The 15,904-nt window shown below is 30.9% G+C and overlaps 1 protein-coding gene across 1 annotated transcript in view; it reads left to right on the top strand.

The window, feature by feature from the left end:
* Positions 1-1,818: 1,818 nt before the first annotated feature.
* LOC149261655 (MADS-box protein EJ2-like) overlaps positions 1,819-15,904 on the top strand; it is a 284,312-nt gene continuing 270,226 nt past the window's right edge. The window contains exon 1 of the mRNA XM_089382124.1: positions 1,819-2,257. Within this exon, the coding sequence (XP_089238250.1) occupies positions 2,076-2,257 (182 nt within the window). The 5' untranslated portion in view covers positions 1,819-2,075. The remainder of the gene's footprint in view (positions 2,258-15,904) is intronic.

The raw sequence follows: 15,904 nt of genomic DNA, 5'->3' as shown, positions 1-15,904 counted from the left end.
AGAGTTATTTCATAAAAATTAATGAAGTAAATAATAATGGGATCTTGGAAATCATGTTTAAAAATTTTAATTTAAGGGAGAAATAACGCATCATTCCTCTTATTCACCACAACAAAAGATTTATCAATACTGGAAAAAGAATATATATATATATATATATATATATATATTAATTTGTTTAGAAAAAATGACTATATATATAAACAATGCTAAAATAAGAAGGATCGAAATGGAACAACAAATTATACCCACTTTTAAAGTTTTTCTTGTTATGGTATACCATTGTAATTATGATAATAGAGTAAAAAATTGCAAATAACCATAGTAAAGATATGGGAGAAAGTTAAAGATAAAAAACAAACCTTTAAAACAATCTATTTACATAAATTCTATAATCCCCATAGGAATCATTCTCAGCCTCTAGCCTATTAGTTCTTAATGTTTTAATATTCCATAGGAATCATTCTCAGCCTCTAGCCTATTAGTTCTTAATGTTTTAATATTCCAAAGAGTTTGATAATGGGGAATCTATTGTTTGAAACCCTATAGGAGTATTTTTAGGAGAATGGGAATGATTTTGGAGGTTGGTAATGGGTTTTAGTCTTTTTCTTGTGCAAAAAGTTTTTATGCATTTTTTGTATTTTAGCTATAAGAATTTATAAATAAATAGATTAGAGAAAATGAAGTAAATAATATAAATATTCAGATTATTTGTAGGTTATAGCAATTTGACTAAATATTTCTTATATTTCAAATTATAACTATATAATAATTTGTAGACAATTTATAAAATTTAATATTATATAGTAATAACGAAGCAACATATTTACAATACCAAATACATAACCATTTTTTAAAACAGATTAATATTAATTAATAATATTTATAAAATAATGCACAAAATTTACAACAACCAATAAAATAAAATAAAATAAAATATATATATATATATATATATATATATATATATATATATATATATATATATATATATATATATATTTATATTTATATTTATATATATAACTAATTTATTATTCCAACTAATTTGGAAAAAAAATTAACCATCTAATATTCATACCTTCATATTTCACCATATAAGCAATTTACTGTTCCAACTAATTTAAAATATATATATCTGATCATTTTCTTAACTTCATATTTCACCACTTATCCAAATTCCAAAAAGTAGTTGAACACGAATAAAAATTAATTAATAATAGTGAATATTCAAATATTAAAACTTTGATATAGTGTTAAACTGTTACTTTTTAAGAATCACAATATTTATGAGAGGATAGTAACTATCATTCTTAAATTAATTAAAACTTATGATTTTTTATTTAGCACTTTTATCAGCAACACAATAAAAATCATAAATATACTAAATACAACAAATTTGAAATAAATTACCGCGTAGTCATAAGTTGACTAACTCGAACAGCTAGGAAAGAAATAACATTTAAGGTGACTGACATCCCTTGAAAGGTTTATCCAATTTTGGAAGCCAGCTGTAGGGGTCCTCGTCTTGGAACTATTGCAGTCGTGATCACATCTTAACTTACTCGTCCTCTATGTTGTTGAAACATTGTCAATTTTTGAAATGTGATTGAACCATTCTAAAATCTGTCAACATGACTCGCAATCACAGAATAATAATTAAAAAGGTCTAAAGAATATCAATACTAATATCATATTATGGAAAGTGAAAATGGACCTTCAATTATGGAGTTTCCGATCTCGTTTAGGGTGAAGTGCCAGAAAAAGATATGCGAGCTTCTACTTGACATGGCAATACGCGATTTGATGGGCACTTTTATAATGCTCGCCCAAACCGCTATCAGGCGCACACATTTGATGCTCAAAATTAAACAAAACCTAACTCGGCCCTTTGTGAGCGGGTTTCAGTTTTAAGAAAACTATGTCATTCGTCAGAGAAATACGCGGCAAGTAGCATATACACCATTGCTCCGTCGTGGACAGAGTCCACTCCCAGAACTTTTGGGAAGGGAGAGAGCGAACGGCCTTCAGGAAGAGAAAGAAAAAGTAGCTGGAATAGTAAGGGCCTGTTTAAGATGGGGCGAGGTCGAGTCCAGCTGAGGAGGATCGAAAACAAAATCAGTCGTCAAGTAACTTTTTCTAAGAGGCGGAACGGACTGATGAAGAAGGCGGCGGAGCTGTCAATACTGTGCGACGCTGAAGTGGCCTTAATCGTCTTCTCCAACAAAGACAAACTGTACGAGTTCGCCAGTTCCAGGTACCTCCCTACCCATCTTTGCCCTTTTCTTCCCATCACCATTGAGAAACACGGTAACAAATATGAAGCTTGTTAATGGGTATTGAATGAGTTGGGGCCGTATATATTTACTATTAGATAACTGGTCTGTCGAAGAACATATTCAACCCTATTCATATTAAATGAGTTAGACCGCATATATCTACTAATAAATAACTGGTCTGTCAATATCTAAAAAATAACATATTTAACCCACTCATTTAATACCCATTTGTAAATTATTTATTTTCATGGGAGAAACACAATCTCTCCATCAACATCAAGACATAGACATTGTAGAAGAGTACCCAATGCTTTTAATGATAAATACAAATTAGGAAGTCAGTCTTTGTAAGTCAATTAGCATATGCTGAGGACCATCAAAATCTAAGTATTTCTAATGGGATCTTTCCTTTACTAACAAGTGCAATCCAGCATTTAGTATGTCCCTTTTCCTTCCTCACGGATTCTGCCCAGAGGTCTTTATATAGGTTGCTTTGAACTTTTATAAATATTGTTATAAAAATATGCGGGGTGAGGTTGGCTTTATGCTGGTTTTACCTTCAAACGCACATATTCTGGTTTAGTTTACATTCCCGAACAAACCCTAATTAGATCCGAGATGAAACCCTAATTGATCGGGTGTTTTTACAGAGATTGTTTTTCGATAAATTTGAGAAAATAATGGATTTCTATACTGTTTTAAAGCGTATTCGTGGTTTCCCCATAAACATCGACAAAAATGAATTATAAAACACAGTATTTAAACACTTATTGGTAATTTTCGCATCGATAACAAAACATTTAAAAAAACTACAGTATTTACAATAATCACTTAATTTACAAGCTTGGAGGATCTAGAGTGTAAACAAATGCAACAGGAAAACCAAAAATTAGGCAATGTTCAGAAAATGATTTAGCATGAATTTATTAATGATGAAAATTGGGGATTCGTTCACACATTACAATGACCAAACCAATCGCATATAAAGACCTTATTCATTAAATATAGAATCATGCAGAATCTAAGACTTGTCTTTTCAGCAGCTAATTCACACTACAAACTCACATTCAAATTCATTTTTGACCTAATTTAAATATGCCTTGATTTGTGTCAGCTAGACAATGGCTCAAAATTTACAATGACTCACAACTTTTACCAAATTTTCTTTTTGTTTCTTTCAACTTCTATACTCTCTCAATTGTTTCAGCTTCACCTTCATTTTCAGCTTTGCATAATTCATCCGCATGTGAACCTAAACATACCTAGACTAGTTATTAGTTAAGGATTATAATCCATTAACTAATAGAATATATTCCCAAAGTTTAACGAGGGTAGTCAGTTTAACCAGGGTAGGTGTAGGCAAAGGAAAAGCTTCGTGGTTGATAGAAATATGAGAAAGAGCTATTAAACACACAACAATTCACATATTAATATTTTTATTGATTACAAATATATAGGATATAAATTATTGATTTCATTATTGATTTCAGCATATTTAGATTACTATTATGATTTATACATTAAAAACAATAATTTCTAAATTAATTTCTCGTAATTTTTAATAACAACTGCATATGACATAATGACATGGAAACTTTACTTTCAACTGTATGATACCATAATAAGGTTTGAAATTTTCTGCTCTTAATAACCAACCGCATCCCTCGCTTGCTCACAGTACCAGCAGTAAAACTAGGTATAAGGAAAAGACAACATACCAGTTGCTTCCTGTTCACCGTACCAGTCGGTGTGTAGCAGTAAAACTAGGCATAAGGAAAAGACAACATACCAGTTGCTTCCTGTTCACCGTTACTTTAATCTGTGTGCAAATCCTTACATTCTGGACATACGGTATAACCACTTACCTTTTGAATACAGTTTCTAGATAGCACAGATGAACTGAAAATAGGTGGGAAGGCGGCTTGATCATATTGCTGGTTTTTCTTGATGAAGCCTTTAAACGATGAACATGGTCGGAACCTTGCTTACAAGATGAGCCTTTAACTCAATTAGACGTTTCCAAAGACAATAACGCCCTAGCTAATTATCCAATCGTCCTAGCTTGCCGATCTGGGGTTTTAAGAACTCAATTTCTGTGCAGGTCGTCTTGGCTGTGCTATGAAATTAGGTGATAAACATTCGGAGAAATTTTCTGCTACCTCAACGTTTCTGGTTTTTTTTCTGTTTCACTTTGTTGAAAGAATCACCATATTTCTATCTCTATGGAATCTATAATTTCCACCTTGGGGATCCTAGTTATTGGTTTGGAACCTTTACCAACACCTACTGGTTTTGGTGTAACGGCAAACCTCCACAGAGGAATCAGAGCTTGGACCCATGTTCGATTCCCCCGAATTACATTTAAGAAGGGTATTGGAAAAATCACCACACCTCTACCTCTATGGAATCCATAATTTCCACCGAGATCCTAGTCACTGGTTTGGAAAGTTGAGAGAGGTATTGGAAAAATCACCACACCTCTACCTCTATGGAATCCATAATTTCCACCCTGAAGATCCTAGTCACTGATTTGGAAAGTTTGCCAACACTGGAGATCCTAGTCACTGATTTGGAAAGTTTGCCACACACAAGTTTAACAATCAAATAACTTTACCAATCAAATAACGACTAAATTCTTGAATAAAGCTTTCGGGGCTTCCCAATAACATAAAATAATAACCAAGCGAGCACACTAAAGTTCTTTTGAAATAATATTCGGTACAATTAAATAAGGCATCATCTCTAAATACCGGCAAACGCATATACCAGGCATAAAGAAATGTAGTTTTAGAGGAAGTATAATGATGAATTATAGGAATTTCTTTACCATCATTTAATGGGAGCGAAATGTTAGAACAAAATCATTTTTATTATATTATACATGTTATCGTTATTAATATTAGCCAGCCAGAAATATTATATAAAAAATTAATTTAAATATAAATTAATTATTAATTATTTAAAATAATATTATAAAGTTTTTATAGTCTGCATGGGGTAGCTCAAGTGGCAATGGCCGTGGAAATGAAGTCTCACCGAACTATATATCTTGGGTTCTATTTTTGTGCTATCTTCCCCGGAAATGGAATGAATAATAAACATGTAAAAACTCAAAAATGAGAAAGTCCTACCTAAACTTACAAAAAAAATATTATAAAATTTTTATAATTTTAATGATATTTGGAATATTATTGTCTTTTAATCATTTATTTATAATTAATAATATTATAATATTTTTTTAAAAAAATTATTATATACATGTTTACATTAATAAATATAAAATTTTAAAAAATTCATGCTTTATATAAGATATAATTTAAAATATATTTTATAACTTTTATGTTTTTGTTTTTTAAGTAACTAGTAGTAAGTGTGATTAATAAAAATAACATATAAATTTTAAATTTGCAGTTAGATTTAAATGTTAATAATGATGATCAATTTCTTAACGTATGTTTAGAAAAAATGAAAATCACTTTATCCGTTGATAAAAGAAATAAAATTAATGTGCCATATATATGTATAAAGGATAACTTGTTTTTACTATATCTTAATAAGGGAGGTGATTGCTGATATGGTTGTCTAATGTATATAAAATTGAGTTAATGCTTAGCCAGAGGGAGACATAAAGAAGGTTTGAGATTGAAAGATGTTTAGGTAGTGAGTGATAAGTTTGATAAAAAAGAATATAAAAATTTTGGTTTATATAAATTAAATATATTTATAATTTATTTTTTTTTAATGATTTTTATAATTTAAGGTTTTAATTATACATAATATATATCTAAAAGATTCATTTTAATAAATAAATAATTATATTAAATTATTTTTTATTTTTTACTCAATTAAAATTAAATTAAAGTTGTTTAAGATATTTGTGTTTAAACTTACTATAAATAAATTTGTTTGGTTAACAAATATAATGTGTTTTTGGACATTATTATTATTTAAGAATAGAATTAAAAGTCTTGATAAAATTTAAAGTAAATTTAAAAAAAAAACTTATTTTTATAAATATATTACAAAATAGAAAAAAAAAATTCTAATTTAAAATTCATTACTATTTAGAAATAACACTTAGATTCCAATTTATTAAGGAATAACACTGTATAGAAATATATTCCAACTTATTAGTTCTAAATCCTTTGCACATGTGTAAGATATCTTATTTTGTTTTGGTGAAAAAATAAAGGATGTGATTTAAGAATGCCAAGCTATATAAAAGTGCACATCTTCTTTCTTTTTTTTACATTTAAGTAGATGGGAGTGAATCATAGTAATATTCCTAATAAATTAAAAGTTGTGACATTTAAATGGATAGATGTAATACCTTATTGTAATTAGTTTTGTAAGACTTTGTGGTTTTTACTTGTAAATATTTAAGTTAGAAATATTGATCATGAGTTCAAGCCTAAATTTGAGATGGTTGAAGGAAATGTGAATATTTATGTGCTATTAAAATAAAATGTTGCTTTACTTAGAAATATAGTGGGAACCAACATGTGAGTAGTTGGCATGTTGTAGTGTCAGAAACGTTTTTAGGTGGTTGGAGTCTGTAGTGCACAAAAAGGTGTTAGTTGTCATATTTATAACCTCCCATGATTCCCCAAGATTCCAAAAGGAATAATTGCCACCCAGAGATCATATTTATAACCTCCCATGATTCCCCAAGATTCCACAAGGAATAATTGCCACCCAGAGACAACGTAACCTGAGAGAGGTGTTATGATGGGTGGAAGAATGGAGTAAAGACATAGCTGAAGACAAGTGCATGTTAGATATTAAGGAAGACTTTCTATAAGGATCCTAGGAACAAAAGAGAGAAGAGACATTGAGAAAAAACACGATGCTGCTAGAGTCTGCAAGGGAAAGGTGGAAACTACCATTGAATGAGGACATGTTACTGATATCATAGAAGTCTAAGGATCAAGAGGAGTTACTAAGTTTGTAATTCACTAGTTGGGAGGAATGTGCTTGTTCCTATTATATTTCCAAGTGTTTAGATAAGTAAAAAGACTATTGTTATTATTATGTTATAAGGAATATTCAAGCGCTTATTATTTAGTGAATATATTAGTATGATATCTTTTGCACCATAATGAACAATGGGCATAGTGTATGCAGTAATAAATACTTAATAAATATTATGAATGCATGTAACTTTTGCGAGTATTTTGTACAAGTATTGTTGTTTTCTTAGTATCACTAACAATGAAGAAAAAATAGCAGAAATATTTAAGTAGGTTTACCATGCATATAAGCTAGTATGCAGGGGTAATGTGTTGTAAGGAGTACCCAATTGATTTGTAGAACACAATTGTGGAAGTGCTATGTAACTACACCTTTTCGTAAAAAATCTTTTATGAAAATTCTAATATTGAATTTGGATAACTACTTAATGAAGATTCACTATGAAATAAAAAGAGTAATTGTTAATGAAACGAAGTAGTATTGAATTAATTAAAAAAGTCTTAAAAAGTTACTATAGGCTTTCGTGATGTAGATTTATATGAAATAAGCCATAGAATATAAAAAATTACAAAGACTAAAATCACACATCATAAGTAATATATTCAAATTACATACTTAAAAACATAAACTTTAGCCCTATATAAATAAATTGTGGATTCATAACACCTAATTTCACCAAAAAAAAAAAAATACCAAATATCTATAAATATAAATAAATTCAAAACAAACCTTCCATACTCTAGAGATAAATTATACAAAGTGTTTAAAATCTAAGTTCAAAGCTTGAAGTTTTCAACACCTAGTTGCATAACTCGAGAGCGAGTATGCTAAACCCTAACTCAAATAGTCTTAAAGGAGTCGTTGCTAGCGAGTATGCTAAACCCTAATTCAAATAGCCATAAAGAAGTCGTTGCGGTTGCTATTAGTTGGTTCAATCCACATATCATTAAATACATAGCTAAGAGAAAGCATTGTTAATAGGGTTCTTAACTGGAGATAAATTTAATGTATTGTGTTGAGGGAAAGGAAATTTGAGTTGGGGTTTGGTGTACAAACTTGCGACAAAGAAAATATAAAAACTTGTGTTAGTGTACTCATCAAATATTGAAGCCATTAAATAAACTTGAATTAAAATAATTGAATAATGAATTACCTTGAGGATTTCGAGGTAGTCGTAGCATGAATTATCGAATAGTCAGAAATTAAACATATATTCAAAGGCATTACATTTAACTTAACAGGTGCACTTTCCATTGAAACCCTGCAAAGAAGTAAGGAAAACCTCTATGATAAATCTAATAGAAAATTCCTTTTAACAAGTACATTAAGGTTATGTGACCTGAATAACAGCTTAATAATGACAAACGAGAGTAGGGGTATATAAAACTCTCTATCATTTAAATGGAAACATTTTTTGGGAAGAGAATAAATTAGAATGATGAGAAATAATTTGAATATACAAACCCTAGAATTGAGTAAGAGAGAATACCATAAGAGAAGAATATGGTTCGATACTTGAAGGATATTTTCTACTTCACGATGAGTTTTGATGTTGAGCCAACATAAGACTTCTTCACTTGATTAAACCCTCGTACTGAAGCCCTAAAAATAATTTATGCCAGAAAACCCTCAATAAGAAACCATCCAATCAAAACATCAAGAATAAATTCAAATTGGAAAAACCCTTATATTATCTGGAAATGAAACCCTCAGAGGATGAATAGAAATTGCAAGAGTCATGGGTTTGAATTTCTGGAAGTCGTTGTGCTCCTACTCATCTTATATAGCAAACTTTGAAGCAGGCGTTACCTCTGCAAAGACCTCTTAACTGAATGTGGGTGTTGTTTCAGAGTTCCCTCTTTGATTCTATAGAAGAACTTTGAAAGACACCGAATATATTGATACCCATCGTAATGTCTAGAGAAATTTTTTAGTTTAAATCAGTAAACGCTTTATCAAATAAATGATAGAAAATTTGAAAAACAAAATTTAAGTTCAATTTGCTAAATCCTTTAATAAAATAACTATCAACAGAATTATGAATTCACTTGTCGTTGTCGACTTGAAAACAATGTTGATGAAACTAGTTCACTGAAAAACAAACCACCGTCGACAACCAGAGAAGAAAACCTAGAATTCCCAAACCCTAACTACCACGAGAAATTTTCTATCCATAGAGAAGAAGCACGTTGACAATTGACAAGTTGGACGGGAAGTCGATCAAATGAGAAGCAAGTATGATCCATATATGTCCTTCAAATTTCCTTGAGTTATCTAGGTCGTCCATCTGTCACCCCATCACATGGAAAGGTCAGAGAAAATCACTACATGTGAGCCACCTATATTAGGTTTTTCCCTTAGAATTCAAAGTGTGACTTGGATCACTGGAATATTGGTAGCACATTGGACTCTAGGTCAAAAGGTCGTCGCTCGAAAACACATCGGGTTCCATTTTCATAAATCTACATCTTAATAAAGAAAAATAATCGTGAGTATAATGAATTCTTAGACTATAACCGAGACTCATATATCATATTATGTGAGTGTACAATGTTTTATACAAAGAATAAGTATTAATTGCAATCAACATGTCTCAAGTACGAGAAGTCATGAGATGAAATGGTGTGGTACCTCCAATGTAATCAAACATATATTTTTATATATGAAGGATAAACCAAAACACGTCGTTAAGGGGTATCGTGCATAGTCATATGTTAGTTAAAATTTGGTTGAACGCAGGTTAATGGTTCAAATTTGATTATTTGTTTAAAATATATTTATAATGCCTTTTCAAAGTTAGAAGAAGAAATTAATCATAATAACAAAAGTGATTAATACCTATTTTAATTGGCGAAGCCTCACTTAGAAATATATATGCAAGGAATATTACCTCTATCTGATTTGGAAAAACAAAACATCTATTTAAGGAAAAAGCTTTGCTAAAATCATTAATGATCTCATGTCAACATTTGATCAAATAGGAGTAATAAATAAAAAAAATTAGTATGTAAATTTGCAATTGCATTACAAGTGGTATTAGAGTTGTAGGTTATAACGCTAAGGTCTATAAGTCAAATCATAACTAGAATTTAATAGAGTAAATATTTTGTTTTACATAGTAAGGAGAAAAGTAAAGAATAGTCATGAATGAATCATCTTCAAGACCTCACAATGGAGAAGAACTTTTGCTACAACTAAGTGGTGAGGCATCATCACATATAGTAGAGTTTTTAGAGATTGTGAAGGGTCTAAATGTGTAACTCATAAGTATTAGATAAGATAACGAAAAGTTGTTGAAAGCTAATATTGATTAGGAATGGCTCATAAAAAGTCTAACTAAAAATTCAATTAAAAAATAAATAAATAAATAAATTTAGGAAAAGCCTTAGATAATGGAGATAAAGAGGAATCACTCAAAATGAAGGATCAAGACAATATACACGAGACTGATCCCCTCAAACCTGAAAATGAAAATGAACTAAAAGAAGAAGGAATTGAACATAGTTTAGCTAAAATTACACTAGTAACACCTAATAATATGAAGAAATAGAAAGTAGATTTTTAGGGAGAATTTAAGAAGATTAGGCCTTTTCTATTTTGTTGTGAATTAGAGGAGGTTGCTAAAGCATGGTTGTTGAACATTAAGAAATATTTTAAGGTATATGAATATCATAGTAATGTAAAATCCATGTTGGATACTTACCAACTGCAAGGTAAGGCATCCTTTTGGTGGGATGAAATTAGAACTATACATAATATAAAAGATAAGAATATGAGTTGGGAGAACTTTCAAAAACAGTTTGATGGAAAATATCAAAAAAAAAGATATTATGATGATAGAGCTAAAGAGTTTCATGAAATGAAGCTTGGTCAAATGACCATTGATGAATTGATCATTAAATTCACCCATATCCTATGATATGTACCATGCATTCACAAGGAGAAATCCAAAATTTAGTGATTCATCAGTTGTTTAACCCTTTCCTTCAAAGACAAGATTGAGTGTGAAATCCCAAGATAATGGATGGAGTTATCTGAAAGGCCATAATATGTTATCAATAGTCTAAATAATAAATGATAATAGAAAACCTTGGAAAATTAATAAAAAAGATAGATTTGTGCAAGGGAATAAAGGATTCAAATCCTCTTCTTTTAAGAATCCTTTCAAGAGACATAAAAATAGAAATTTCAATAGGAACAATAACCAGTAGAAGTATCAATCACAAAAAGGATCTAGACAAGTTGGTCTAAATGGTAAGAGCCAATGAGAAGGAAACAAAACTCTTGAAGTGTTGGGGTTATGGGGATCGTCATCTACTTCAAAATTTCTTGTATAATCTAAAGTCTAATAAATCTTTACATAATGTACAAAAATCTTCCACAATAAATAATGTTTCTAGGATTCTTCCCAGAATCAATGCAACCCTAGAGGATTGACAAACTGAACATCAATACACGATGATTGAAATAGAAGGAAACATTCAAAGCCAAGTCATGTCAATTTTCATAAATCATGGAGCTAGTTTAAGCTATGTCAGTCCAAAAATAGTGGACAAAGGTAAGCTCAAAATGGAAAAAAATAAAAACTCCTGGTTGGTATAGCTAGAAACTAGTACAAAAAGGAAGATAACCAGTATTACTAAGGATTTCCTATTAATTTGAATCAGTTGAAAACATAAATGAATTTGAATATCCTACCTCTAGGATCATATGATGTGTTTGTGGGTATGGATTGGCTAGAAAAACACAGAGTTGTCATTAACCGCCTAGAAAATATTCTTACTTGTACAATTAATGAGGGAGTAATATAGGTCATTAGAGGAATACCAAACAAATTACCAAAAATACAAATATCAACCTTGCAATTAAAAATACGTGCAATGATGTAAACTCTTTTCAATATAGGTGAAATATTTAACATAGGAAAAAAAACAAAGAGTTTGGATGACCTTGTAGTGGTACTAGAGTCCGAGGATGTTTTCCTACATGAAATTACTAGGTTGCCACAAAAAAGAATCATTTATTTTAACATTGAATTGGTATCTAGGGAAATGTCACTTTCATGGGCACCTTATAGGATGAGTGTGCCAAGATTGACTAAGTTAAAGATGCAACTTCAAGAATTATTTGACAAGGGGTATATCAAACCAAGTGTCTTTCCTTGGGGATCACCAGTACTTTTTGTAAGGAAAATGAATGATACTCTTAGATTATGTATTGATTATAGACAGTTGAAAAAATTGATGCAAAAAACATAAATACCCATTACCTATAATTTATGATCTATTTGACCAAGTAAGGGAAGTAAAAAACTTCTCTAAGATAGACTTCATATTTGCTTACCATAATATTATAATTAAGGATGAGAATATTCATAAGATTTCTTTCAAAACCAAATTTGGGCATTATGAGTTCGTTGTGCTTTCTTTTAGACTCACAAACACCCTAGCCTCATTTATGTGTCTAATGAATAGTGTTTTTAGCCATTACTTAGAAACATTTGTATTGATCTTCATTGATGACATTATGGTTTACCCTAAGACATCAGAAGAGATTGAACAAAACTTTCAGATGGTACTACAAATGCTCAAAGAGCATTAGCCATATGGGAAATTTAGTAAGTGTGAGTTTTATCATGTCATTTTTAGTATGTGTGGCAAGTAATATCCAAATAAGTAATCAATATAGACCCTGAAAAGGTTAAGGGAATTCTAAATTGGAATGTTCCTAAAGTTGTTGCTGATATTAGATACTTTATGGGAATTGCAGATTATTACCATAGCTTCATTAAAATTTTCTCCAAACTGACCTACATATAACATCCTTACAAAATAAATGAGTTAAATCATCTGGATCCAAAAGTGTCAACAAAGACTTGATCAATTCAAAATATTTGATAATTATAGCTCCCATGCTTAAGATTCCTAATCCTAATAAATATCATATAGTGTGCACATACTCATGTATAGAAGGATTAGGTGGAATAACATTGCAAGATAATCATGTTATAGCTTATGAATCTAGAAAGCTAAAGGAGCATGGTAAGAATTATGTTGTGTGTGAATTAGAATTAGTTACGAAAATTCATGCTTCAAGAATGTGGTAGAACTACATTTTTGGCAAGAAATTCCCATTATTAATTGATCATATCAGCATGAAATATTTCCTTACTCAACCTAACTTAAATGTAAGACAAGCAAGGTGCATGGCTTTCCTTAGTGAATTTGCTTTTGAGACCAAACACATCAAGGGAAAAGAAAATGAAATTACAGATGCATTGAGTAGAAGCTTAAATCAAATATGTGGAATCCCTAGTTTTGGCACCTAATCTCTTAAGAGATATGGAGCAAATTATTAGAAAGGTTAAAAAAAAAATGATTAAGACAAGAAGAAAATTTGTGAAATAAAAAATAAGATTCATAAGGAATACAAAATGAGATAACATGTTAATATTGAATTCAGACCAAACAATAGCACACTAAGGTTCGGAACTTGTGCAAAATTAGCACATGGGTTATGTGGGCCATTTGAAATAATAGCTAGAGTAGGACCAGTGGCCTATGAACTGGCACTACAGGCCCACATAATAGTGCATAATGTGTTTCATGTATTTCTTTTAAAGAAATACATGCATGATCCAACTCATATCATTAATTGGAATGTGGTACAAGTCGAATTTGAAGGCGAGTTCCAAGTAGAGATTTTGCAAATTTTAGATGGGAGGGAAACTTTACATTGCAATGGATCCATCATCTAGGTTAAGGCGCAATGGTAGAAATTTGTACCAGACGAGGCCACCTAGTATTAGAAACCATGACAATACTGAGAGGGGGGCTGAATCAATATTGTAGGAATTTTAAACTCTTTATTTCACTTACTAAGACACCAATAAACTTTTCAACAATTAACTCATATAAGCATTGCAAGAATCAACATAACTAGCACAAATAATGCACATATTCTTAAAGCCTAACTTCAATATCCTCACAAGGAAAGATACTACTTCTTGTTACAAATTTCTCTTGCTACAACTAGACGGAAGCAAATACTCTGTGATTTATCAAGTACAACTGAAAGGATCTACAACCCCTAAGTTTATCAACTACCATTGAAAGGATCTTCAACCCTTATGTGTTTACCATCAACTACTGGAAGGAGTTACAACCCCTGATCTCCAAGCTACAACTTGCATGACCTCAATGATTTACTTTTCACACAATTCTCATATTCAAATCATGAAGCCATTCCCTTTTACAAAACAAATCAATTTTTCACTTCAAACACTCACCAAAACCATCAATACAAACATCTTCAACAATATCTTATTACGAAATAATTCACCATACACACCAATAACATCAATCCATATCACCAACAAAAAATCACAATTGTTCACAATCTTACAAATTCAACTTTGCTTATAAAGAAATTTGGATTGATACTTTTGGAATTGAATTTTTTTTATCTTCGACTTTTTTTCTTGCATTAGTATTATAGTTTTTCCTTTTTCCTACTTTTTTCAATTCATATTAATCTTCTCTCCATATCTTCAAACTCTCCTTACCTATTTCTGCTTCAAAACTTGAGCTTAACAACTCAATTTTCCTATTCTATAATTTTTACAAGTTTTAGTAGAAACTTTCTTAATCTGGTGCATCACCAAATATGGCCTAACTTCCAAATATAACTCCATATATGTCCATGTCACTATTTTCACTACCAAACCATTCATGCCTTCCATTTTCACTTTTAGTGTTGCCAGTGTTATTTTTGACAAAATTTAGTTATTGAATCATCCATCCAAATATGGCATATAAGGCCAAATTTATAAGTTTCTGACTCATTCATCCATAAGCTTGAAGGCTCTAAACATAGAAAAGAGAACCTAAATGAATAATATAGATCTATTAAGGCTAACCAATCAAAATAGGTCCCAAACGCTTTAACATAACTTAAAACAATCTTGAGCCCAAGTGCTTTATTATATATGAAAACAATGCATATAACCTTACGCGTCCTAATGGTATTTAAGCCCCAAGGGATTTATTTATATTTAAAATCTACACACTCTTGGTTTCAAACATTGCATACAAAACCATGTCCTAATGCTTAACTTCTAGCTCCTTTCTGGGATCACGTGTCTGGTGGATCTACCATTGAAAATATTCTCATTGGTCTCACATGGTGCAACTATCTTGGTGTTGTGTCCCAGAGTGTTTTCAACCTGGATTTTCCTCCTTTGAACTCGCTTGAAATGTTTGAGGTTAAGAGAACTAGGCTAATGTGCCTTGGTGGGTCCGCCCACTCCATACCAGAGCCAATCAATAAATAGGTCAGGCTAACTATCAGTTCCACGAGTGCCCAACACCTAGTTAGCCTGACGCCTCTCTATTATGCTCATTTAAGTTCTTCTAGGTTTAAGCGACTTAGACGAGTTGTCCCTATGGGTACCACCGCCACAATTATGAACTAATAAATGATGCACCTAACGTTTGGTTAGCATAGAGCTCTTTACATCTGCACCTTATAAATCTTCTGGGAAAGCCCTTCTGGGATGACATCATGATGGCATGACTAAGGCCACATCGTGCTAACTTAGTAGTGACACGTTCCACTAATATTTGACCCACTAGGCCACTAAAAAACACCAAATC

This window comes from Pinus tabuliformis, chromosome 6, assembly GCF_031772625.1.
Source record: "Pinus tabuliformis cultivar Carrire ecotype Pingquan chromosome 6, CPIR1, whole genome shotgun sequence".
Taxonomy (NCBI): domain Eukaryota; kingdom Viridiplantae; phylum Streptophyta; class Pinopsida; order Pinales; family Pinaceae; genus Pinus; species Pinus tabuliformis.
Note: the sequence above shows the minus strand (reverse complement) of the source record. Positions and strands in the feature narration are given on the sequence as shown.